Genomic DNA, 27,126 nt, shown 5'->3' on the forward strand with positions numbered 1-27,126 from the left:
TCAATATTACATACATGAATTTAGAGATTTTTCAACTTGACGATTGATTAATTAAAAAGATAGAGAGAGAGAGGGAAAAAAAGAAAAATAACAATATAAATTCAAAAAATAGAAAATTTACAAATTTTTTTTGTAAAATATAATTTTTCCACAATTTAATAATAACACAGCCACACAAAAAAAAAGTTTTGATCTGGAGGTCTGACTATGCCTACTTTATGTTTTTTGGGTCGCTGAATCCGAATTCGAGGTCCGTTTTACCCCATCAGATCAGGATTTTGAGATAACCTCAAAAAACCAATATGGCGGACACTTCCCTGGCGGATTCGATTTGCGTAATGTCTACTTAACTAAGCGGACTTTAGGTAGACATTAGGTAGACATGTAAAAAAACGTATAAAAAAGCTATTAATCGACTTATTATGATAAAAAAAAGTTGATAAAAGGGTAAATGAATGTTTATAGAGTAAATTCGTACAAAATTTGTACCTGATCAGTTCAGCTGTACAATTATTTTCGTGCTATTTTCATGAAAAGAATATAAATTAACTGCAAAAACAATTGATATTTATAAAAAAGTGTAAAATTGATTTAATTTAATTGTTTGCAATACGAATTATTAAATAATAATTAAGTTTTTATCAAATGTGAATAGTGTTGTGAAAACCTGTGAAAACTAATGAGTTACTACATTACCGATCGCATATGAGAGATGGCGCCACCAGTTTTTACAATACAGTGCGCGAGCATGTTTTCTTCCAAGCTTTTGCTTTGAAAGAAAATAAAAAGTGAATTTTAAAATGCAGAATAAAGTTATACAAATAATTATTGATTTCATAATTGTTTCTCGTCCAAAATTACGGACATGATTGCAGCTTTTTTGTTACACTCATCGAGAACTTTTTATTATCATATGCGATCGGTAATGTAGTAACTCATTAGTTTTCACAGGTTTTCACAACACTATTCACATTTGATAAAAACTTAATTATTATTTAATAATTCGTATTGCAAACAATAAAATTAAATCAATTTTACACTTTTTTATAAATATCAATTGTTTTTGCAGTTAATTTATATTCTTTTCATGAAAATAGCACGAAAATAATTGTACAGCTGAACTGATCAGGTACCTCGCGCACATTTCCATTCATTATTAATTATTTATTGCTTTATTAATTACAAATTTTGTACGAATTTACTCTATAAACATTCATTTACCCTTTTATCAACTTTTTTTTATCATAATAAGTCGATTAATAGCTTTTTTATACGTTTTTTTACATGTCTACCTAATGTCTACCTAAAGTCCGCTTAGTTAAGTAGACATTACGCAAATCGAATCCGCCAGGGTTTTTCGAAAAATTCATCGGATTTGTCTGAAACTCTTTATTTGGGGTCACTGATCACGAATATGATGTCAGTATTCAAAAATTCAAAATGGCGGGTCCAAAATGGCTGACACATTTTCGAAAAATTCATCCGAATCGCATGATTTGGAGTCGCTAATTACGAATTTGAACTTTGTTTTTAAAAATTCAAGATGGCGGACAATTTTTCGAAAAATTCACCAGAATCGCATGAAACTCGTTACTCGGGGGTTTTCGGAGTCGCTGATTATGAATTTGAAGTCAGTTTTCAAAAATTCAAGATGGCGGACACTTTTTCGAAAAATGCCGTCATGGCAGATACACTTAAGAAATTTGTTACGATGCCATCTTGATTTTTTGAAAACAAAGTTCAAATTCGTAATCAGCGACTCCGCAAACCCCCGAGTAACGAGTTTCTGGCCATTCGAAAATGTGTCAGCCATTTTGGATCCGCCATTTTGAATTTTGAAAAACTGACATTAGATTCAGCGACCCAAAAAACATAAAGTAAGCATAGTCAGACCCCCATATCAAAACTTTTTTTTTTTTGTGTGGCTTTGTAATTATTATAAATTTTTTGTATTTTAATAAAATTTGTATACCTAGCGTATGGCGGTGGTGGTGTTGGTACAGATTGGCAGGAAAGTGCGTTGACCGTCCCTGGTATCGTGTGTTCTACTGATAAAATAGTTGAACTGCAATTACTGGACCTCACTAATTGTCCTGGATTTAATTTGATAGCATCATCGTAAGTTGGTGGAGCATCAGTCACGGCATCATAATCTGGTGGTTTTTGTCTCGATCCATCAGGAGGCTCCTCTATCGAAATCACGTGAATAGGATCATCGATCTGTGAAAAGGTAAAAAAAAAAAAGAAATTAAATTAAACATCACATTCATAAAGCGAATTTAAAGGTAAAACATTTGTTCATGCGCATCAAGAAGGTCATAATTTAATCTTTGTATTTATCATTCTTATTTATAGGTCAATATTCTCTTATCACGAGGAGCTCAAAATGACGAACATTATAATGATCTTCAATAATTATAAAGTCGTAATAAACGCACCTGCGACAAGTTTTACTTGTGCACTATATTGAACACAGACATTTATATAATTACTATATTTAATTAATTTACTACTTAAGATTATGTATTTTTTGCTGAAATATTCTCCGCGAAAGGTTCTCTCTAAATATATGAATCAGTGGTCTCAAATAAGTCGCTAAATTCTAGCTATTTGAATTAGTGGTTTAGTTTAGTGGCTAAAATTTTGTGAAGAAATAAAAAATAGTATAAGGAATCGTTTTTTATGTGTCAGAGTATTATAATATTTTATTAAAAAATTTATTTTTAAAAAGGTAGAGAGTAAAAAAGGCCAATGTCAAATTTTTAAAATTATTATTTTTCCAATATTAATTTTTGGAAATTTTGTATTTTGGAAAAAATATACTTTGAAACTTTTAAGTTTTGTACATTTTTCTTGGTACACTGTTAAAAATCGGGCTTCAACTTTACACTAAAAAAATTGAAATAATATATTTTCAATCCGAAAAGGGTATAAATGTTTGCATGTCATTGGTTGGACAAAAAAATTTAAGCCAATGAAATAAAAACATTCGCACTTGTCGAGATTGAAAATATATAATTTCAATCTTTTTAGTGTAAAGTTGAAGCCCGATTTTTAACGTAATTTTGTTTTTTTTTACATTTGTACGATTTTAAAGCACTTGCACAAATATGCAATTTTTTCACAAAATATTATTACATCAATCGGCAAAGTTGAATTAAAAAATGACTAATTCAAATTTAGAAAGAACTTGTTAACTTTTTTTTTATTTTAAAAATATAAAACTGTGTTCTTGACTGTAGACTTTTTCATTGTCATTTCTGTTAAAAGACCATAAAATCGTTTATATATACGTACATAATATTTTATTGATTTCAGTTTTATATATGATAGTAATATTTGTATCGACCAACAGATTCAAGTGTATAAATATAGAAAGCCACGTGCCATACTATAAATCAATTTCTATTGTATTTAGATATAATTTCTCATATATTATTATATATAGAGGTAAAAATCTACTGTTTTCTTTCAAGATTTTTATCATTCAAAAAAAAAAAAATTTTTTTTTCTTTGATAATGACCATTTTTTATTGAAAGTGGAAAAAAATTACGCGAATGATTAATTTATTATCTTGAAATTAAAATTTCCTAAAAAGAAGGAAAACAAGTAGTAGACAAATTATTATGAGATTAATTATCACATCGAATGAAAATTTTTTGCATGACTCAAAACATATATATTTAATATAGTTTATATTTAACCAAAATTGTTATAAATACTGCACTTTTTCTATGTGTATTACATGGGAAACAATCTGAAAATAGATATATATGTGAGAATATAAATATATATAGAGAAATGCTAAAGTATGAAAAGGTAGTTTCTATGATAGACATATATATATCTATGGACGACCTACGATAAATATAGAATTGCATGCACTTCCGGGTGAATATCCTCAAAGTCTATAACACGGATGAGCATGGCTAGACGACCCTCTTTTTCTTTTATCTATATTATCATCAATTTCTCCACCAAAAAATATTTTTTAACTATAGAAATTTTTATAATTATATATCTTACATATAAAATGGTATATATATAAGAAAAGAATCACTCGTATAAATGTAAAATTTACACTAATTTCTATAAATAAAATTTGTAATACGTATTGAAAAATTTTCATATAAAAATTTAAAATATATATTCAATATATATGGAATATTTTTCTCTTTTTAGAAAGAAAATGTCAGAGATTTGATAAAAGAAATTTTCCTTTAATTTAAGTAAATTATTTTCTTGTCGTGTTTTTCTTCCAAATATATATCTGATGATCCCCAAGACTTTGTTTTTAAGCGTATCTTATCTGTTATACATTTTAATGTTTGATTACATCATGTGTAGTCAAAATCTCTTCATAATTCGATTATACACAAATGATTATAATGCACTTTGAAAAAAAACTCAAGTAGATAACATTAATATTTTTTTTTTTTTTTATTAAAATTTCTAATTTTTATCTTGACAAAAAAATTTTTTTTTTCTAACTAAATTAAATTTTTTTTTTGTAAATATGTCATGTTATGAAATTTTGATATCATATTTCATTTTTTTGATTTATCGTACTAATAATAAATTTTAATACTATATTATTATAATATACATTTTAATAATAATCAAACGACAATTAATTAATTATTTTATGCACATGAAGGAATTTCCATTCGACGTGGTGTTTAATAAGTTGCAGGGGAGATAGTGTATAAGGTTTTGTCGAAAAAAGATTAAAAATTTTTTTTTTTTAGAAAAATAAAAAATCCACGATCGAGATAAGATATAAGTGATGCATAATTGTCGAATGGGAAAAAAAAAATTTTTTATAGTGACAATAATTCTTGATTACACAAGAACTGTATATATATTAATTCCTTCTAGTTTATAAGGGAGTCTTTTATTTTATATCGCAGTCTATATTTCACTTGAATATGTCAGCTTGATAACAATTTTGAATTAAAAAATATAAGCATCAAAAATCGTTTATATATTTTTCAAATTAAAATCTTTTGTTAAATAATTCTTTCTTTTAACATTTTTGACTTTTTTCTTTCAGCTCAGGCAAAAATTGCAATTTTTATTAAATTTTTATAAGCAATAGCTTATTTTATTCAGTAAAAAAATTATTTAATAAATAAAATTTGTATTTACGTTAAAAATCATTTTCAGTTTTGAGATTATGTTAAGAGTTTAAAATAGCAATTAGTATAGAGAAAATATGGATATGCCTATTTTGTATGAAATTTGAAATGAAATAAATTGACCTTACTTTGCAGCATTAAAAAATAACTATCTTTTTTATTAATATTGAACTACTATGAATTTTTTTTCACATACGTTCGTTTTAAATTAAGAATCAATAATTTGTCACTTCTATATTAAACTGCATTAAGTTTATTTCTAGTCAAATGAATTTCTTGTCACAAAATATATACGTACATTTGTAAGTCAAGTGCACTTATATTATACACTATTGGAATTCTTTAAATAAAGTTTAAAATATTTTTTTTTGCAACACTAACCTCTAAAGTTAAATTTTACAAACCGAAAAGTGTGTGTAAAGAAGCTCTCTTTAAAACGGTGTGTAAAGTGATTTACTTTACAAACTGAAATTTATTTCACCTAATATAAGGATTGTTTTAGACCATACAAAACCACAAAATTAAAAAAAGAACTTTACTTTTAAATTTATACACTACTGCTTAATGATATTTTTCTTGATCATCGATTGATTTATTTATTGCTGTGTTTTTTTTAAACAAAATAATTAATTTTTGAGTTTCCTATAGGTAAGGTCTGAATATTATACCTACATATTAAAAAAATTATTTAAAATTCAATAAAAACAAATTTTGTTTTTATCTAATTGAAAAGAAATTTTTTAACAAAAGGTAAAACTATCAATAAACATAACCAAAATTTTTTTTTAACGCAATGTCCCTTATCTCGTGGAACGTCACCTATATACATTGAAGAAGAATATTACTTAATAATTTTAATTGAAAAGTGATTGAACTTTACTGCAATGTGGATATATGTGCAGAAAATAAGTATATATATAAATAGCTCAAGGAGTCTTAAAAAAAACTTCTTATAAGTTGTCTATGCCAAGTCTATAGAATCACGTCATAGCGGGCCTTAAACGCTATTAATGTAATAAGGGCTTTTGTGAATATTTCAAGTAAAATGTTATAAATGGATGAACTGAATGCTCAAAATAGTAGAAGTGCAGTTTTGAGACACGCAAGGGTCAAGTAATAACCACCCGAGGTATATTCTTCGTGTTAGTAGATTACAATAGGGGATTGACCTATATTGATTTAAAATCCTAGTCTTCCTTCTATGAAAGAAGGTGGTTTACCTTATACGTCTATACACTATATATATATGCACTCCCTTAACAAGACTTTTTTAATTCTCATAAATTGTTGTAAAAAAAACTCTTTTTTCTAAAATAAAAATATTTATATGGAACAATTTAAATATAAAAACTGAAAAACTTATTAATCCATAACTATATGAGAATAAAGATTATAAAATAAAATTATAAATATAATACTATGTCACGGTGATATAAGTAGAATTGATACAAACTACATATAATTCAAGTTAAGTTTCACATATATATATAATCAAAAATTTCCTTGACTTAATAATTTTCTAATACAAACTTTAAATAAATATTTATTTAATACAAAAACTTTAGAATCGCATCTGTGTCAAACAAACTTTAACTGATGCAAATATATCATTGCTATAATAAAACTTTCTTTTTTAGGTTATTTGATTGTTGCGATTTTACATGTAAATTTTCTCCGTAGGTTTTCTCGCAAAATATAGGTATTTAATTGATCGAGCTAAAATTTTATGAGGAGCTAAGAAATAGTATAAAAATTTGTTGTCATGTCCCTAAAGTTTTGAATGTTTATATGAAAGAATTTTTTTTTTCTTACTTTTTGTAAGTTTATATTTTAGTACAAAATACAGAAAGGATTATTTTAAACCAAACATAGGGTTGTTGCATGTTAAAATTGTATTCGAAATACATTTAAATTTACTAGAAGGTATTTCGAAAAGACATTAAACAGGGGCGATATTTGAATTTCGCGCGAGAAATGACAACGCGTCGTCTGCAAAAGTAAGGCCGCACTCTGACCTCTCAGCTGCCTGCCTGCCTGCAGGAGTTGTCATGGCAACGTGCAGGAGTAAGAGAGAGAGAAAATTGCCTGCAGGCAGGCAGGCAGCTGAGAGGTGAGAGTGCGCCCTAAAACATCCACATAGTCGTAGAAACAGAAAATGGGAAAAATCATGACACACATTTAAATGTTGTTTAAAATAAAAATACAAACAATAATGTTTAAAACAAAGAAAAAAATGTTGATTGTGAAGAAATGAATTAATTAAAGGATGTGATGAAAGTTCTTGATGTTAATAATTGAAGTATTAATATGAAAAAGTAATTTTTTGCGAATGTGAGGTTATGTCGGTTTGTTGACAAAAAATATTGTGTACAAGAAGCCGGTAAAAAGTTAAAAGTGTTATTTTAAAGTGAGTTTTTGATAAAAAAAGAAAGAGTAACTAATGATCTGGTGAAAAAACAATGAAATTTCTATAACAGTGATTATAATTTAATAATTATTTATTGTTGATAAGTTTGATGAATCCAAAACGATATGTTGGTATAGAGTAAATTGTTGGGCGTTTTTTTTTTAACCTAATCATTAAATTAATTAATAAAATAAATTATTTATTATAAAAATTAAAATCCAATATTAAAAATTTTATTTTTTGTGCATTATTTTGTTTCAGAAAAAAAGGAAGAGACACAATAAAAAAAATAGAATATCAACAAAAAGAAGTGTTGAGCAAACGTTTTGGGAAAAAGCAATTAAAGTCTGTTACTTCCAATTATTAATTATGTATTTTCAAAAAAATCTAATTTTTTTTCTCGCTCGGTGGGGCGTAAAACTGACTAAATCGTGCATGTGTGATGAAAAATATTTATTATGCCAAATGGTAATTCGAAGAAAAAAAATTCTAAGAAATGGTAATTATGTAAAATCAAAAATGGTATTAACAGTATTTTGGAAAAATAAAAATTATAAAAAATACTTATTCGCTATAATAATAATAATAATAATTATGAGAAATGATTATTCGGTAAATTGAAAATTATAAAAAATGTTCTTTCGAAGTTAAAAAATTCTGTCAAATAATAATTCGAAACTATTTTTATTATATAATCTAACGATTTGAATTGAAAAAATGATAGTCAATTTCTTTTAGATTAAACGATTTTTGAGAAAATAAAAATTCGAAAAAACCAATTTCTGGTTTATAATCATGCGCCTCGACATTATCCAAAAGTAACAAAAATAAATATAAATAAAATAAATTAAAAATAAAAGGTTATGATAATTTATTAAGAATAAATGAAATTAGTAAAAATTGAATTAAAAAAAAAAACTTTAATATTTTTTATTATCATTTATGCTAAAAATATCTATTAAATTGTGGAAAAATACAAAATGTCTTGAACAAAGGAAAGAAATGATTATATCCTGAAAAGTAATAAAAAATTGTTGATTTTATTAATAGATCTTACCTGGGCAGTTATTGGATGACTATTATGATGAGTATGTGTACTAGTTCTGGTTGGTGGTGCATGAAGCCAACAGCACATGGCAGCGCATATCAGTAAAGCACCTGCAATGATGCAGGCTACACCGACATATCTGACAGGTTCCACGTAATTTTCGGCTAGACCCAACCAATTAATTAATGCCCCTACACATAAAAGTACCATGCCATATCTATATGGACGTTGTGATCTTCTCGACTCCTCCAGTGACATGGCTGCAATAAAAAAAAAATAATAAAGCATAAATTAGTTATAAATTTTTCACAATTTCAGATTTCTATAAAGATTTTTTTACTAATGCTATTGCATCGTTTTTTTTTTTTTTTTACTTTGAAAACAAATTAATTTTTTTAAACAGAAAATTACTCATAACATTTTTTACCTAAAAAAAGATTTTTTTTTTAATAATTTTTTTATTAATAAACATTTCAGGAAATATTTTTTGAGAAGAAAAGTCATTGAATTTTTACTGCAAAAAAATATTTCTTTTAAAATCGTTAATCATATATAGAAACGTGAACTTTTTCATCGTGTACACTCATGGCCAGATATGCCAGATACTCTTTTTTTTCCTTTTCTAACACATGTGTTGCCATGACAACTAGTTTTTCTCTTATATTTCGAAACTGGAAAAAGATGGAAAGTTTTTTATTAAGAAAAAAAGATGCGCAATCGAATTCTGTAAAATTCGAAAAATGAATTTTGAGTGTCCAGAGGACTTCGTTTTCCGGCAGAAAAAAATTTACGTGCCCTTCAAGAATCCAGCGGCTTTAATTATTTGGGTTAATTTTATTTACATTTGCGATTACGTATATTTTTTTGCTGAAGAATTTTATTCGTTTCGTCATATATATATTATTTCAGAAACAAAGTAGATATGTCTTAACAATTTTAAAGCCTTCCAAAGGTATATTTATTTCAGATAATATTATTTATGAGTGATAAGACAAAGGAAGTGAAATGACATTAAAAAAGTGTCATTGATCTTTTCAGTTAACATCAGTTTATTGCAGTTGTCACAATCCCATTGTTTTCACGTTAAATAGTCGAAATGTTGTTTTGTAAACTTTACTATGTTATATAAATTACAATATATAATTATTATGGAAAATTACATTTTTTTCACACGTTTTCCTCCTATATTGTAAATTATATTCTAGAATAAAAATTAATTTATTTCATGTTAAAAGAATCGAAAAACTTTATTTATATGAAAAAAGAATAAAAATTTGAAGATGACATTTGAATTTTAAATATAAGTTTAAATATAGAATAGGTTTATCTTTTGCATTGTACAGCTCGAGTAATAATTATTACAACAACAAAAAGATTTTAATTTACATAAATATATCGATTGCAAATATTTCACTACTGACTTTGTTACTTGTACTCTACATTGACGCAGTTAAATAACATATAAGGTCCTAAAAATATTTTCATTATCTTCACACAACGAGTTGAAAAACTGATAATTGAATAGACAATGACACTTTTTACTATAGTCACTAGATAAAAAAAAAAACATGGCGTGCGTTTCAAAATTGGATTTCGTTTATTTAAAAAAAAAAGTTGTATTTTCAATTTTATTAACGTTTTATCCGGTATAGATTTTAATTAATAATGTACTAGAATGGTATATATTATGTTTATTGGTTTTAGACAAATATAGAAATTTTATCTTTTTCTTTTAATAAAAGTATAATTAATAATTATTGAAATAAAGTAATTAAATTTTTTTCTTTGTATCTAATTATTGTAACTTCAAAAATATTTAAATTATTTAGAAAATTCATTATTTTACAAAATCTCTTGAATATACAATATAAAGAAAAATGTAAACATCACTTAATAACGTGCAATATATAAAAAAGACAAAATAAAAAAAATACGTTTTAAAATATATAATGCAGAACGAAATGGTTTTTAACAATCAATACTTCGAGGAAACATTTACATTGTAATCTTTAACCATATAGCGCACTGTGAATTTTATTATCTTATATAGTTTTTGCCGCCATTCCTATTAACTTGTTAATTATTATATTAAAAACAAAATTTTATTCTTGCCTAAAAATATTTTTTCTTCTTTTTCTTATCATTATTATCAGTCTTTTTAAATTTTTATCTATTATTATTATTATTATTATTGAACAATTGAAATATATAAAATTGAAATAAATAGTATAAATCTGTTAAATAAAAATGTTATTTGCTTGAGGAACTCTTGAACGAATCAATAGCATGTTTATAATATAAAGAAATTTCCTATTATTAGAAATAGTTTAATCAGATTGATGTGAAAGGTATAATAATTATATATGTATTGTGTATTATCGCACTGCATAATCGTAAACTGGCTACTCTTTCAACCTGACAAGAAAGCACACAGGCAGGAATAGGAAAAGTAACACTGAACAAAGTAGGTCACCAAACAAAGTGAGCTCCCACAAGAAGTTCGCAATATTACGTGATGCAAAAAATTAAATAGTAAATAATACGTCCAAAAGAATTAACCAGTTCTCAAAAAAAAAAAAAAAAGAAAAAAAAATTACTTCCTGCTGTTTCATTTTCTGTTATCGCTTATATCGTTCACGAATATCTTACAAAAAAATATTAAGAATTTTTTTTTAATTCAGAAATGAAATATTTATTATATCTAATAGAGTAGAGTGGGGTGAAAAAGCCACTTTTTTTCTTTTTAATATGTAAAATCGATATTAATTTTTTTTCGAAATTCCAATTGGTTCTGAAATTTTAGTTATTTAGCCTCAAAATCCTGGTCGGACAATCTTCGTATCCTATGAAAGGATAGAATAAAAAAGCCACTTTGCGATTCGGGCAAAATATATTACCATTATTTGTTTTATTTTTCCTTCATTTATATAACAAATAATGTTATTTTAATAAATTTTAAAGAATATTAATATTAAATCTAATGTAACAATAATATAAAAAATATATAAGAGAAAATTTACCTATTTTCGAGGTTAAAAAAAAGACGAGGTTACGAATACCAGAAAACAAAATTGAATATTAAATGGGATTTTGTATTCCACAGGTATGTGGCTTTTTTATACCCTCCGGGCCATTTTTATACAAAAAGCTATAATAAATCTCAAAATTAAATCAATTTAAAAAAATCTACATCACATACGTGTGTTAAGAATAGTTTTCTCTTTATGTACAAACGTTTACTTTTATTTTTCATACACTTGAACGAGTCGTGTAATATGTTCGGAAATTTAACCAAAATTTTGTATCTAAAAGATCACAAAACTAAATTTTACAATAAAAACTATAATATTATAAATACAATGGCCAAACTAGAATCAAAAGTTGCGTATTACCTATATAATTGAATTTATATTCTAAATGGCTGATAAAACTGTTCAATAGTTTAAATATAAAACCCAAATGGCTTTTTTTCCCCCTCGCTTTTTCACCCCACTCTACTCTATATACTCTAAGTAATAATAGAGATTATATTAAACAAATCGATTGATTTAAACTTTCTTTATAGCGAATGAACTTTTTAATTTAATTATACAAAAAAAAATTGACTCAATAAAAAATAACTAATATAGTACAAATTATTTTTAATGATAAAAGAAAAGAGATAGGAAATCAATGCAATAGGTTGTAAAATAAATAAATTTCTACTATGGCACTTAATCCCACTTTATAGCAATTAATTGTCAATTATTGTCATGTCTACTTTCAAGTGGATAATCACAAAGCATTGTTTCTTTTGTCTCACATACTAATTACAATTTGTCATTATATATATATATATATAAAGAAAATATATATATGTAGAAAATTATTTATTGTTCAAAATTTTTTTTATAAAATATTTTTATAAAAATGTAAAATATTCTTAAAGTCTAAGAATATTTTATGTAATACTATTTTGTAATACATTAAGCAAAAGATTTTGTTACAGAAAAAATTTTTTTTCGGATGAGTAAAGTTCTTATTTAAGAGCATACACTACCGTGATAAAAAAAGTAATATTTGGACGATAAGCATATATATATATATATATATATATATATATATATATATATATATATGTATTTATGCATGTGTAATTTACTCTATACGGGAAACAAAAGAACATAAAAATGTGAAACGCTTTCTGCTTTACTCCGGAAAAGGAGAACGTTTCCGGAGAAGTGTCAAGAGTAAATTTATTCTCTTCATATTGTCAGCAATAAATAATAATAGGCGAGATGTGTCAATAATATAATAATTTTCATTTTGATATGTAATATAAAAGCAGTCGTGTCTTTCTAAATAATTGATTAATAATAAGTTATAATTAATTAAAACAGCTTTATTATAATTTGCAGTTATTGAAATAAAATCTTTATTTATTAATATTGTCTATTCTCAATCGATTTATACATCAAACCATGTTGCATAATATTTTTTTTTCTTTGTTTTTGTATTAAACTGCTTCATCAGTTTATTTTTTTAATGACAAAAATTGCGTATTATACATGAATTATAGTTATAGCAATTATACTAATTACATAATTGAATTATAATACCTAACGGCTTTTTTATTCAATTTTTTTTTTTTTACAGACGAAGACCCTTGATTTGTATAATATTTAATTATCTTTTTTTGGGCTACATATATTTTGCAACAAGTTAACATAATAAAAAAGATAAATTATTAAAAATTGCATTTATTACAAACTACTTCTGACACAGTGAACGAAATTTTAAGAACTTATTCGTTATTATTGTTTTTGAAGAATTTTATTTTTTCAAATTAATTGGGAATTAATAGATTTTTATTACTAATACTTGAGACATTAACGGTCCAGTAACGGTTATTGTTGGAAGCACGCCTATATATAGTATCGTCGCGTGAAACACTTTATAAAAGCACTTTTAAATCATAAATGAAAAAAAAAACAAGTAATGCTCACGTGTGGATTTTTATCTATGTAATGCACATCGCTATATAAAATAACATATATATACGTTATCAATTCATGTATATTGTTCATTTACTGAATCTTGTAGAAAAAAAAAAATTTTAGTTTTATAATTTTTAAATATATTTATTCGTAAAAAGAAAATCGAACTTTTTCTGTGCGACAAAAAGATTGACAAATATTCACGAAATATTAAATAAAATTATTTTTACTTATTAGGAATAAAATATATATTATTTTTCATATACCATTAATATAAAGGATTGTAATGTTTGTTACATTTTTTATTATGTATTTTTCACTTTCCTTTATTATTGGTCCTTTTCTATTTTTAGACATTTTACGATTCTATATTATTATTTCCTATATAATCAATAAAAGTAGTTTTGAAGTCATAAAACATGTATGATTGACATTATGTACATAATGTGATTGAATTTTGTGGGTATATATGAATATAATATTGTTGACTGACAACAATAATATGCTGGTATTTATTTTTATATTTTGGTAAAGTACGTTTTAATACATTTCACATGCTTTAGGTGTCTATATCTACACGGAAAGAAAGAAAAAGTAATTTTTACTACTTTCATAGTAAAACGAGAACAGTCCTATGTTTCTGCGCATCTCTGGCAACTTTTACTCCAAAAATAGTAAAATTTACTATTTTTGTAGTAAATTTTACTGTTCCGTAGTAATTTTTACTCTTTCTGGTGTAAATTTTACTATTTTTGGAGTAAAAGTTGCTAGAGATGCGCAGAAACATCGGGCAGTTCCCGTTTTACTATGAAAGTAGTAAAAATTACTTTTTCTTTTTTTCCGTGTATAATTTAAAGTTGATCTTTATAAAATAACGCTTTCGATAAAATAATAATAATATACAGTAAGTATACTTTTAACACGTGTTAAGTACCTATACCCATTCTACTAAAGGGAAAATTCGACAAAAGTGTAAATGCCCTGTAATGAAAAAAAGCTAACATTCCATGAAAAGTGTCAGAATTCGGATGTTCCACTAATTATTTTATATATTTGTCAATAAGATTTTGACATTATTCTTAACCGCAAAAATTTATTTGATTATTTAAAATTTTTGTTTGTTACAAAAAAGCAGAAATCTTTAAAAATTTATTATTTTTTAAAGATGATTATTTTTTTTTTTTTTTTTTTTTAGTGCGGAACTGGAACTGAACTCCACAATTATTATATTAGCATTTTGCAAACTTATGTGTATGAGAAAAAAAAAAAATTATGAAAAATAGAAAACGTACTACGCAAGCAAAATTAATTACAATTTAATTTAAATATCACGTAGGACGACTTGTAAAAAAAAACCAAGCCCAAGGACATATTGTACGAGCCTTCGTGAGAGGCTCGACTACATAATGCATATTCACAGCTTTATATCCTTTATTTGTATAATAATTGTTTCAAAGTATGGAATAAGATCTTGTTCTCTTAAAAGTGTTAAACAATAAAAAAAAAGAGATTCCCGTTTCTTTTATTCTTGTTTGGTGACACGTGCTATATGATCAAGTGATTCGATTTGCGTCACGTAAGATCATTGTAAAGATTGATAAATTTCTAAACGTGAGCAGATTATTTTAATGTTATTCAAGGTTGACCAGAGGCTTGCGAGAAAACTGATAATCATTCAAGATGTTAGCTTGTGAATTTAAAAAAAAAAAATTTTTTTTAATTTAAAAAATGACCACACCAATGGTTTACGCAAAAAAAAAGAACAGTTAATGTTAGTAATATTATAATTAAAACGATGAAAACTGTAAACAATTTTTTTCAGAAAAAATTAATTAAGCCATTTGTTAATGTACACAAGATAACACTATTCTTCCTTTTTTTTGATTTTTTAATAATGTTTTTAATCTATAAATAAAAGGAATAAAAAAAAATTAAGTTAAAAAAAAAAGAAAATAATATTTCAATGCAATAAAAATGCGAACATGACACTGCTTTTATGAAAATTCAAAATAGTGCAAGGACGCATATCTGATAAAAATTTATTAATATTTAAAAATTATAATTACATTAGAAATTTACACTCTCTAAAATGACATTTTTATCACTTTTATAAATTACTTTTGACAATTTTATAACATGAAAATTATAATACTTACAGCATAAATTATCAGCTTCATAGAAAAAATTTATATTAAACATAATGTTGAATTTTTTTTTTAAAATTTGTCTATCTTTAATAAAAAAATAAATAAATAAATAAACAGGACTAAATTCTTTTCACAATAACTTTCTTCACATATACATTTTATAATATTCAACTGCGTTGACGTTTGGAGATTAAAAGAAGTCAACGTTCTTGAGTGCACGAACCACAAATAACTACTAATTAAAGTTTCTGAATTTTCAACCGATGATATACTAAATGACTATCTTATAACAGAGTGGAAAAAATGATTAATCTCATATGTGGTATTTCCTACCTTCTTTAAAATTTTTCCCAACAAAAATAAACAAAATTACTTTTTAATTATAGTTGTGGAAAATCATAAAATTCTCTATCACTAAAAGATGACTGCTTATCACAACACAATTTCAACATTCAAAAATAATACGTCGGTGAAGTTCACAAACACGTTTATAATCAACAATTGAGAAAAGAAAATATTTTTCTATATGCAAATTATTATTATTTTTGATTTAAAAAATTTTTTGCAACATTTCTTGATCAATAATTTTTTGAGAAAAAGTAGTTATTTTTTGACTGAAAAATATATATATATTATTTCAATCGTTGATCATATAAACGTTTGCGAACTTTACCGACATAAAATAAATCATTATTATTTTTGTCCCTAATAATAATATAAAATATGCGAATTTTAAACTGGTTCTATTAAAATTTGTTAATTGGTTCTGTCTATTTTGGGCCAACGGAAATGAGTAAAAAAAAAAACTTTATCAATAATTTCCTTTGATGTGCGTCAATAATAATCAAAGCAAAATTTTGTTATTTCTAAATGTATCTCATACAATTTCATCACATAGCGCACTGTTTGATTATTTTAAATTATATTTATATTAAAAATGTCTCTATGCAATTTATCATTTTTAATAAAGTTAATAATATTGACGTATATATATGCGGGTTAATGGGACATAAATATCATTTAATTAAAATAGGGCTAAATTTAAAGAAATCCGTTCTAAAATGACGCAATATGTAACCCGCATAACGTATAAAAAAAAACTTGAATTCATCATCTCAAGAGTCTTAAAGTATATATAAGTATACTTTGTACATGCCTGAATATCTCCCACGTACCTTTGTTCATTATCAGATTGGTTAATTAAACTTTTTGATTAAAATGACACAAAGAACCTCTCATATTCTTATCTATTTTGATGTAAACAGAATTATTGTTGAACAAAAAGAAATGTTTCTCTTCAATATATGTAATATTTTTTACAATTTAATCCATTTTGTTATAAATATCACGGAGAAAAATGGGATTGTTGTGCAAACAATAATTTTTGAATTGTTATCAGTAGATTTGTTGATATTACAATTCGAAATGTTAATATTACAATTCGGATTGTTGTCAATACAAATGTATGTTTTAACAACAATACGAATTTTTTGTTGTCAGATTTGTTCAGTTTACAATGCTGTACAGTTACAGAAGCAAATTCTCTGTCGATTGCTGATGGAACAATCCAGATTTCTTCAGCTGGCAGGTTTATTGTTCCATGTCAGGTGGTGATTTTGAATTTTCGCAAACTGACGTGAAGATTGTCGCGTCGTTTGCTTCTGCCACATGTGCCACTTTTGCTTTTATTATTATTTTTTTTTTAAATGACAAAGTGCTGTTAATTAATGAATCCGGTTAAAGTGAGAAATCTATTGCAAGTGTAGTGAATGGATGAAGAGACAATTTCATCGTTTATCGGTAAGTTATACTTGGTTCCTATTGAACATAATCTTACCTTAACAAATACAAAATGTATATTAAATATTATTTAACAACAAATTTCAACTCAAAATAATTTTTTGGTTTCAGGTCAAAGAATTTGATTCAGTAGCTGCATGTTGCACAGATTTTAATGCAAATCATAGAGATGCAAATAAAACTAGTGATATGCGACCTATACGGAAATCTGCTATCGATTATTTTAGAAGGCAAAGAAACTGAATAAATTGTATTAGACGGATCAAAGCTTTGTTAATAAAACAAATTGTATATTGCCAATTTAATAATTTAGTTTTGTTATTTCAACTGTTCCATAACAATTTTCTTTGTTCATCAAACAATTCTGTTTGTTCACCGAACAATTCCATTTTAACAATTTTTTTTTTGACCCAACAACAAAAAGAACTGCTTGTTCTATGTTGACAATCCGGAATTGTTGTGTGGACTTAATTTTTAGTAACCAATTATTTTTTCTCCGTGTACAAGGGAAAAAATGTTAGATATATGTAAATTTTCAAATTTTAATTTTTTCATTCGCGTAACCTCAAAAAAAAACATTGTTTTTAACAAGAATAATATAATTATAAAATTCATTTTGTCAAAATTTTGAAATATTCATTTTGAAATACCTAAAATATTTTTAGATAAATTTTGTTGTTATTAAGTAACAATTACTTAACTTTTTTTTTGTATAAAATTAGTAAACATAATTTTTATCCAATGTTTACATAAACAATAATTTATTTTGCTATTTGAAATATAAGATTCTCTATTTGATAAAATGATTTTTAATTCAGATAGTTTTATTTATTGGTTTATTTTATTTACAATTTTTTTTTTAGCAAAATTTTTGTTTCTTCGAGTTTTATTATATTTATAATATAGAAATTACATTAAGCCGAATTTTTATATTACAGAATTCAGATATACTCTTTTTATTTCATTGAATTTATTATTTGCTCAAATTTTCAAATAGAGAAAATAGTCATAGAATTTTTATTTTACAGAAAGAATTTTTCTCAGAATTTTTCACAGAATTCTTAAAACGCTGATTTTTTTTGGAAATTTCATTTGTCCAAATATATCTGACAGAAAAATTTTGGGAGTAAATTTTAAAATTAACCAATGAGAAGTTATAACACTGAAATTCGGAGAAATAAAAATTTGACCGAAAGTAAATTCTAGATAAAATTAAATTTTGTCAAGTGAAAATTCCAAAAAATTAATTTTAGAACTTATTCTTCAGAATGCAACAGTTAAATCTTTGATTTGTAATATACGTATATTGTAAACAAATAATTTAATGAAGCAGTTGATAAAGAATCATCACAATTCCAAAAGAGTCAAGAGTTTTCGATTAGGAATATATTTACTTGTTTACCTCAATATTAATATGTACTTAATTTTAAACTGTAACATCAGTAACTATGAAATTAAGTTAGAATTACATTATACATTATTGCTGTAAAAAAAATTTTTTTCTATTAATCAAATACAAATTTGTTTTTTTTCAAATTTTTGCAATAAACGGATCTATATTATTGTAAAGATACTAACAATTAACATCATAAAACTGGTAATTGAAAAATTATTATTCAATCGAGACGGAAATGCAAAATAGAAATTCCCTTCAAAATCGACAACATCACGTAATATCCGCAATTCTCGGAATATAAAATGAATATTTTTATACAAATACAGGTACAACACATTTTAATGCGCAATTAATTTATCTGTAAATTAAATTTGTAATTATCGCGTGATTCTTCTTTACTTGATTTTTCATTAAATGTCTACATATATATATATATATATATATATATATATATATATATATATATATATATATATATGACAGTCACACTAATGAGTAGTGAGTTAAATTAATTTATATCTATAATTAAAATCAATGATTTACTTATCACCGGAAATAGAACTCATCAAGTGTTTTTCTCAAAACAAATCAGACAATTCGTATACCTATTTATATTATTTTTTAAATATAATTCAATGAAAATTGTGAAATTTTAACAATTATATAAGAATTTCGTAAAAATTTAAGTTAAAGTTGTCACGAACGTCATTAAATGTAAAAGACAAACAAGAAAAAAAGTTAAATATTTTACATATGTTTATAAAGAAACCAAAATATTTGAATATTATTATTCATGGGCCTCTTCCGTTTTTATTGTCTTGGAATATTCTTTTGTTATTTTTATATATATTTCATTTAATAATAATTCTTAAGATGTGTCAATGATTTCCTGATTAAAAAATCAACAAAAAAATTTAAAAAATTTCCAAAAGAATTATTTGAATTTTCACTACATAAATAATAATAACATATTTTTTTAGAAAAAGATTTAATAAAAATATTTATAATATATTTAAAGAAAAATAATTTTCATTTTTCTTATTTTTTATCACTATAAAAATTTAATATATAAAATGATTTTTATCTTCAGAAAAATTTTCAAGAATTAATTGATAATCACGAATGTATTTTGGTATCATTTTTATTTTTAATTCTCGATGACACAGAAAAAACGATTACATATTAGCGATGAAAATTTGATGAGAGAAAAATCGTGATTTGCAAAAATATCTTATGTTATAGCAAAGACGATAAAAATAATATCCTAGTAGGAAAAAAACGATTTTTCACCATGAATGACTAAATATTTTTTTGACAAATCAAATATACTGTTAATATTTAAAATTTGAATTTTAGTTAAAAATATAAACTATCCTACGGATTAAAAAAGAAAGGTTCTTGTTTTCGGAATTAAATGAAAAAAAAGAAAAATCAAAAAATTTTCTACTAGGGAAGTAAAAAAAAATTTTTCACAAAAGCAGGATTTTTTGTTTTTTAATTTCTTTTCTGTTAAATTTAGTGACATTTAAATAATAATCGCAAACAAATAATAATATTAAAAATAATTTCTGGATAATTTTTGTTTGTGTTTCTGGCTTTATTTTTGTATAATATAATTTCCTTATTTGACTAAAGAAGATGTTTTTTTTAAACAACAGTTAAATGTTTAGTATACACTGATTTTAAAAGAATTGACAGTAAAGGAGTTGAATATTGGCAATGATTTCGAAATGTTGTAATTTCAATTAGAACTTGGAGCAATGAGTTGAGAAATTGCAAGGTTTTTCCGGGAATAGAGAAACATGACTGCCTTTTATTCACAAGAAAATACTATTTTTCTTTTCCTTCTTCTAAACTTGGTTTTGTAAATACTTAAGAAAAATTTTAATTACACGAAATTGAAACAATTTGAATTAAACAATTGAATGTGGAAAAAAAGAAATAATTATATATATAGCATTATAGCGTAATTAAGAGTCATCCGCATTTTTGTGTCGAATATTATACAATATAATACTTTTTAATGAAACAGAATATGTAATAAATAATAATGAAAAACATTTGAATATATAAGTTTTGATAAATATATAATCAATCACATTAGATACACTTTTTTAAAATGAAAAAAAAAAAAAACAAATGAAAACTAATCGTTAATGTTGTCTACTCGAGCTGATATTCAAGGTGAAAATTAAAAATCAAGGTTACAAATAATACTGTAAACACGGTGACAAGTTTTAATTTTTCTCAAATGTTTATCTAAAAATTTTAATATATTTAAAAAAAATGTACTATCTTTTATATAGTCAAGTAGGTTTGTATATTATATATAGGGGATAAGGAAGTAAAAAATATCCATTTCCTCTCTTGTAATTGACATTGTTTTGAAACTATTATTAATAGAATGTGTTAATTATTGTATTGTATTTACCGTTTATTTAACGTTACATAAATATGGAATGATAAATGAATTATATCAAATTATATAATGAGTATTAAATTAATTTTTAATGATATAGAGAAAAGTAGAAATTTTCTCAAAATCATAGCTAAATTTCTATATTTATGAATGAAAGTAAATTTTAAACCCTAAAAAGAATCCTATTATTTTCTCTTGCATTTTATATACGTGGGAGAATACCACATGTGCAGTTATCACTCGGTGAATTAATACCATTATGCAAATAAGAATACATTAACAGTACTGAACGATTCTCAGACATATATATATATATATATATATATATATATATATATCTCAGAAATTATCGGATTAAACGTACATAATTATCGAAACACCGTGGGTGCGAGGAAAATGTAATCTGAACTCAGGGCTAAGTTGGTAAGATGATCATCAAGTGCAATTATCATTCGTGGAAATAACAATACGAGAACCAGGTGACTCATGAGAAATCTGTGTGTATGTACAAGAGCCACACGAAACAAACTTTTACAACTAAAGTCATTCACAGATTTACTATTTTTCCCGTTTTAACATGTGACACCACACCAGTTTGAAACCGACAAAATATTAGCTAATTAAAAAAAAATAGAAGAGAAAAAAAAACAATGTCTAAAGGAACAGTTATACCTTCTGACAATTGTATATATATATACAAAATATATAATTACATACTTCACACTTTATATCCATGTGAATTTTAATAGTCGCGCGTATTTCATTATATATATGTGGCTTTAAGATAAAAATAGAATAAAAGAAAAAGCGTCTGACCAGGGTCAAACATTATTATTAAGAAATACATGTATGTAATTTATCCTCATTAGCATTGTCTTCACGCAAAAGTTTTGCCGTACTTGCAAGATGAGAAACGTGTGTTTTACTTATTAATAACATTTTGCATTCTTTAATTATTTTTTTTTCTAAACTATTTTCGATAAATGGTTTTTTAACAGAATTAGAAATTTAAAATTATACATTCAAATGGAGCGCGCGCTTGTGTTGTTCAATTAGTTAATAATCGATTAATCGATACTATCTCGCAAACCTAACCTTCAAGAACTAATTACTCATTGTGCTCTTCATAATTATGTATATATTCATAAAAATTTGTTTATTACAAGTAATTTAATGCTTTTAATGGTTGAACTTTTATTGTCAAAATTAATCTATCAATGTCATCTTTATTTGATCTGTTATAATTACAGTAATCTTTCTGTTAACAAAATTATATTCTTTCTTCAATTATAAATATTCACAGTGCTCTTGAACTTGGAAGTTATACTTTTTTTTATTCCCTGCTTAAAAAAAGTATTAAAAAATATTGGATTTAATAAAATTTCTATAATCTAAGGATTAAAATTTCAATAAAAATTTATCAAATACTGAAATTTCTATATTCTTTTCAATAGAGGAAGTGGAAAATTTAATCAATCTCTATCAAGCATTATTGAATAAAATTTCTATCAAAATTAATACTAAATGAAAATGTAATATACTTTATTATCAAAAGGTTCTGATTAAAAATTCTATCAAAATTTATACGAAAAATATCTAATATGTATTTATCAAATTTTTGTATTAAAATTCTATCAAATTCTATTTGTTGAAAAATCTAATACACGTTTCTAATAAATTTTTTTAAAATTATTTTCTATCAAATTCTATCCGTCGGAAAATATAAAAATTTCTTATCAAAAAAATTTGAACGTAACTCAATTAAATTCTATATTCACTGAAAGTTGTTATTGTACTTCATTTAAGCGAGATATTAAAAAAATTCGACTTCATCCTGTACATTTCTTATGTTTGTTGGGGTGCACCGCTTAATAATCGCCATTTTGGATTTCTCCCCACCCAAATTGAACAACCGAATTCTAAACTGACCCTTAAGTTTAAATCGAAGATAAAACACCATAATTTTCATTTAAACAAATATTTTAAAATGAAAAGTGATAGATATTTTCCATATATTAAAATAAAACTTACAAACTATGTTAAATAGAACAAAATCGTTCAAACAGATCTCTATATAGGGTAACTGCACCAGTGGTGGATCAACTGCGAGAAAAATGGTCATTTGTGTTTACACGTTTGTAAGTAAATGAATCGCAAGTGTCGGTAATTGTTAAGAAAGTTATACAGATCAATATTACAATTTAAAAAAATTTTTAAATTCATCGCGAAGAAAGCAGGACAACAATTACTAAATTGGTGACAGAAAACAAGAGTTTTCCTTAACATGTAAGTTAAGAGTATATTTTGGAATAGAAAGCTTTGGAGCCATTTTAGGACAATTTTTAATTCTTTTCACAATAGGAGGCATTTCATTTCATCCCCATAGAGCCCTGAGAACAATATTTACGTCTGTAAGTAGCGCGTGTCCATTGTTTTGGGGTGATCCACGACTGGAACCAAAAAAGTAACAAAATCTAGTGGTGGATCAGTCCTACTTTTCGCCTGTTGACGCTCCACTTGACATGAAGTCGATTAGGTTATTCAATTTGGGTGGGGGAAATTCAAGATGGACGTTTGCCGAAAGACAAACAAACATTAGGGCGCACTCACACCTTTTGGCTGCCTGCCTGCCTGCAGGAGTTGTCATGGCAACGTGTAGGAGTAACAGAGAGAGAAAATTCAAATTTGAATTTACTATCTCTGTTACTCCTTCACGTTGCCATGACAACTCCTGCAGGCAGGCAGGCAGCAAAAAGGTGTGAGTGCGCCCTTAGAAATGTATGGGACGAAATCGAATTTTATTAATATCTCGCTTAAATGAAATTTTGTAATATAAGTTTATTAGGATTTTAGTTTCTATTTTTAATAGACTATTTAATAATAATTTTCTTCGAAAATTATTAACATAAAATTAAATTTTGTTTAATTGAAAATTTTATGAATTAAATTTTCTTCTAAAATTTTTAACATAAATTCAAATTTTAGTTTTGTTTAATTAAAAAATTTGTGAATTTAATTTTTTTTTTTAATTTTTAACGTTAATTTAACTTTTAGTTTTGTTTTATTGAAAATTTTATGAGTTAAATTTTAGTTAACACTAATTCAAATGTTTATTAATTGTTAACACCTGATTTCAAATTGTTAAATTTTTGTTGAATTAAAATACCCAGAATTAATAAATGTTATTTATCATTAAAACTGAAGCTTTAAGAGTTTCTGTTTATTTATTACCAAAAATTCTAATAAAAAGATGATTAATTAATATTTAGTCACATTATACCTATAGAAATGAAAGAGGAGAGGATATGGATAGGAAAGTGAATTTGAAAATCTGTCCGTAAAGCCTTATAAAAGTTGCAAAACGTCTCAGTCTCGTAATGTTGAAAAAAATTTTCACTCATCAGAGATTGTAATGCAAAAAAAAAAAATTAAAAATCGAAAGTGTCTCTTTGGAGAAAACTTACTTTTTAAGTTTAATTTCAACTTTTTTGGTGCTTCTGTTATAGGTACATTATTTTTGAGCACATATTTGAAAATTTTGAGAAAAAATGAACAAATTTCATATATAGCATAATTTTTAATTTATTAGTACAATAGATTAAAAAATGTTCCAAAAACACACTTTCTTCGTTGACGTTAAATTTCAAAAAATCATCACAAAATTTTGAATGAAAATTTTCCATGTAATGCCCCATACCTGAGTCGAAATTTAGACTCTCTATAAGTTCTCTAAAAATCTTCTTTTATCCTCCTTTTATTCTCTCCAACACTTTCATACCCTCTTTTCGACCTCGAATTTGCAAAAATGGAAATATCTGCTATATTGGAGGCTGAAAGGAGGGTTTAAAGATGACTAGAGAGGCGTAAAAAAAGGTTAAAAAAACAAAAAAAAAAAAAAAACGAAAAAATAAAATTAAAAAAATGTAAAAATTCAATTTTTTTCTTATGGACATTATTTATTGACCCTATTGAAGATATATTTATTGGTCTTTGTCGTAATACTATAAAACTTTTAGGAGGAATAAAACTTGGAAAAATTCAAATTAAGAAAAAATTCCAAGACCTCTTTTCAACCTCTAAACATGCAGATTTGGAAATAAGCGCATGATTTCAGGCTGAAAAGAGGCTGAGAAAATCGAGGGTGAAAAGAGGGAAAAATTTCGACTCGGGTATGCTCTATCATTCTTTTTGTTAATTTAGAAAACGAGTCAGCTTTCAGATGCTCAATTAGCAAAATACAACAAAAGAAACTTTCTATCCTCCATTCAAAAACAATAATAATTATTCCCATAACTTTGCATAAAATTGCCGACATAGAAAATTGATCGAAAATGAACATTTTTTGAGAAAATTCAAATATAATTAAAATTATTAAAAGCAAAATCGAATGTATTAAAGGGTAAAATGAAAATTATATACTACAAGAAGAAAAAATTTCTATAAAGAAGCAATTACACAAAATAGATCTGCTTGCTTTCTTATTCATTACAATTACAAAGTTTTGTCAAATATAATTGTAATTACGCCAGGAATAAAATTAAATAATATAATAATATAAATTCAACTCAGCGATAAAAATAATAATTTCTCACTGTTAATAAAAAAGAAAGTGTTTTGACGTTTATTTTCATTTTTTTTTTATATTAAAATGTCAATTAGGTTTATGGTTTAAAGAACGGTTTATACGAATAACCTGCTCTTTAAAAGATCACATTAAATCCAAAAAGGAAAACAGTGACTATAAAATCCAGTTATTCTACTGCAAAAAAAAAAATTCATTTTTCCTAAATTGTAAGAGTCCCATACATTTTTACATAGGAGAACACTTCACTCTTACGTCATCAATATATACGGTTACTGTTACATATATTAATATATAAATTCCGTTACATATGGTTCAACCTTCACCTGAATTTGCACTACTTCACCACCTATACCACAAAATGACGTATATCACTTGTAATTAAACTCTCATATATTCCTCAGAAACTTGGACCAATTTAAATAAAATTTTATTTGTTTAAATAAGCAAAAGTATATAGCTCTTTTCTGTGAATATAACCGTGACTCTATATTTGAAAAATTAAACAAGAAAATAATGAAAACTTATTAAATTTTTAAGAAAGTGTTAAAAAATCATTGGTTTAGATCATTTTCCCCGTTCAGAAGATTCAGCATTTAAAAAGCCACGTTCATAAAACAAGTCGTTAAAGCACTTTAAAGGCACTTACAACATTTTCTTAATCGACCTCGTTTTAGAAAAATTGTTTTGGAAATTTTCTTCAATTAAAAAAAAAAAAAATAATAATTTCACAACTTTCAAAAAATACTTATTTTGAAACTTAATATATTAAAAATTTATTTCAATAACTTACTCTCAAAATCTGAATCAGCGATAAGTATATGCCACTAATTTTAATACGTTGATGAATCAGTGAAATTTAGCTGATTCAGATTTTTAAAGAGTACATATTAGTATAATTTAAAGAAAAATCAAACTATGAAAAGATAAAAACATAACCGAAAATGTAATAAATTACAGAAAATTTATGAGCCAAAAGTTTTAAACGTTCATATGTACGAAATTTGTTTTGCTACTTCTTTAAGTATACGAATATTTTATTCGTATCATCATAATTTTTAATAATTTATAGATTGAAAAAAATATTTCGTTCATATATGAACGTTCAGAACTTTCGGCTCATGAAAATTTAATTACTAAAATTTTGTCTTTAGGTGATTAATTTTAATTATTATACTAATTAATTGCAAAAACGTGATTTGTAAAGTAGCA

The 27,126-nt window shown here is 25.0% G+C and overlaps 2 protein-coding genes across 2 annotated transcripts in view; both read right to left on the bottom strand.

Moving 5' to 3' along the window:
• The window catches only part of LOC127289356 (28S ribosomal protein S31, mitochondrial), a 271,935-nt gene that overhangs the window by 74,902 nt on the left and 169,907 nt on the right, over window positions 1-27,126 (bottom strand). The gene's annotated exons all lie outside the window — the stretch shown is intronic.
• The window catches only part of LOC127289365 (uncharacterized), a 47,357-nt gene that overhangs the window by 11,085 nt on the left and 9,146 nt on the right, over window positions 1-27,126 (bottom strand). Inside the window, exons 2-3 of the mRNA XM_051317259.1 lie at window positions 8,604-8,854; window positions 1,973-2,220 (exon numbers count right to left, since the gene is read on the bottom strand). Coding sequence (XP_051173216.1) covers window positions 1,973-2,220; window positions 8,604-8,852 — 497 coding nt within the window. The 5' untranslated portion in view covers window positions 8,853-8,854. The remainder of the gene's footprint in view (window positions 1-1,972; window positions 2,221-8,603; window positions 8,855-27,126) is intronic.

The sequence above is a fragment of the Leptopilina boulardi genome, unplaced genomic scaffold (genome assembly GCF_019393585.1).
Source record: "Leptopilina boulardi isolate dan_hultmark-lab unplaced genomic scaffold, ZJU_Lbou_2.1 LbouV2_408, whole genome shotgun sequence".
Taxonomy (NCBI): Eukaryota; Metazoa; Arthropoda; class Insecta; order Hymenoptera; family Figitidae; genus Leptopilina; species Leptopilina boulardi.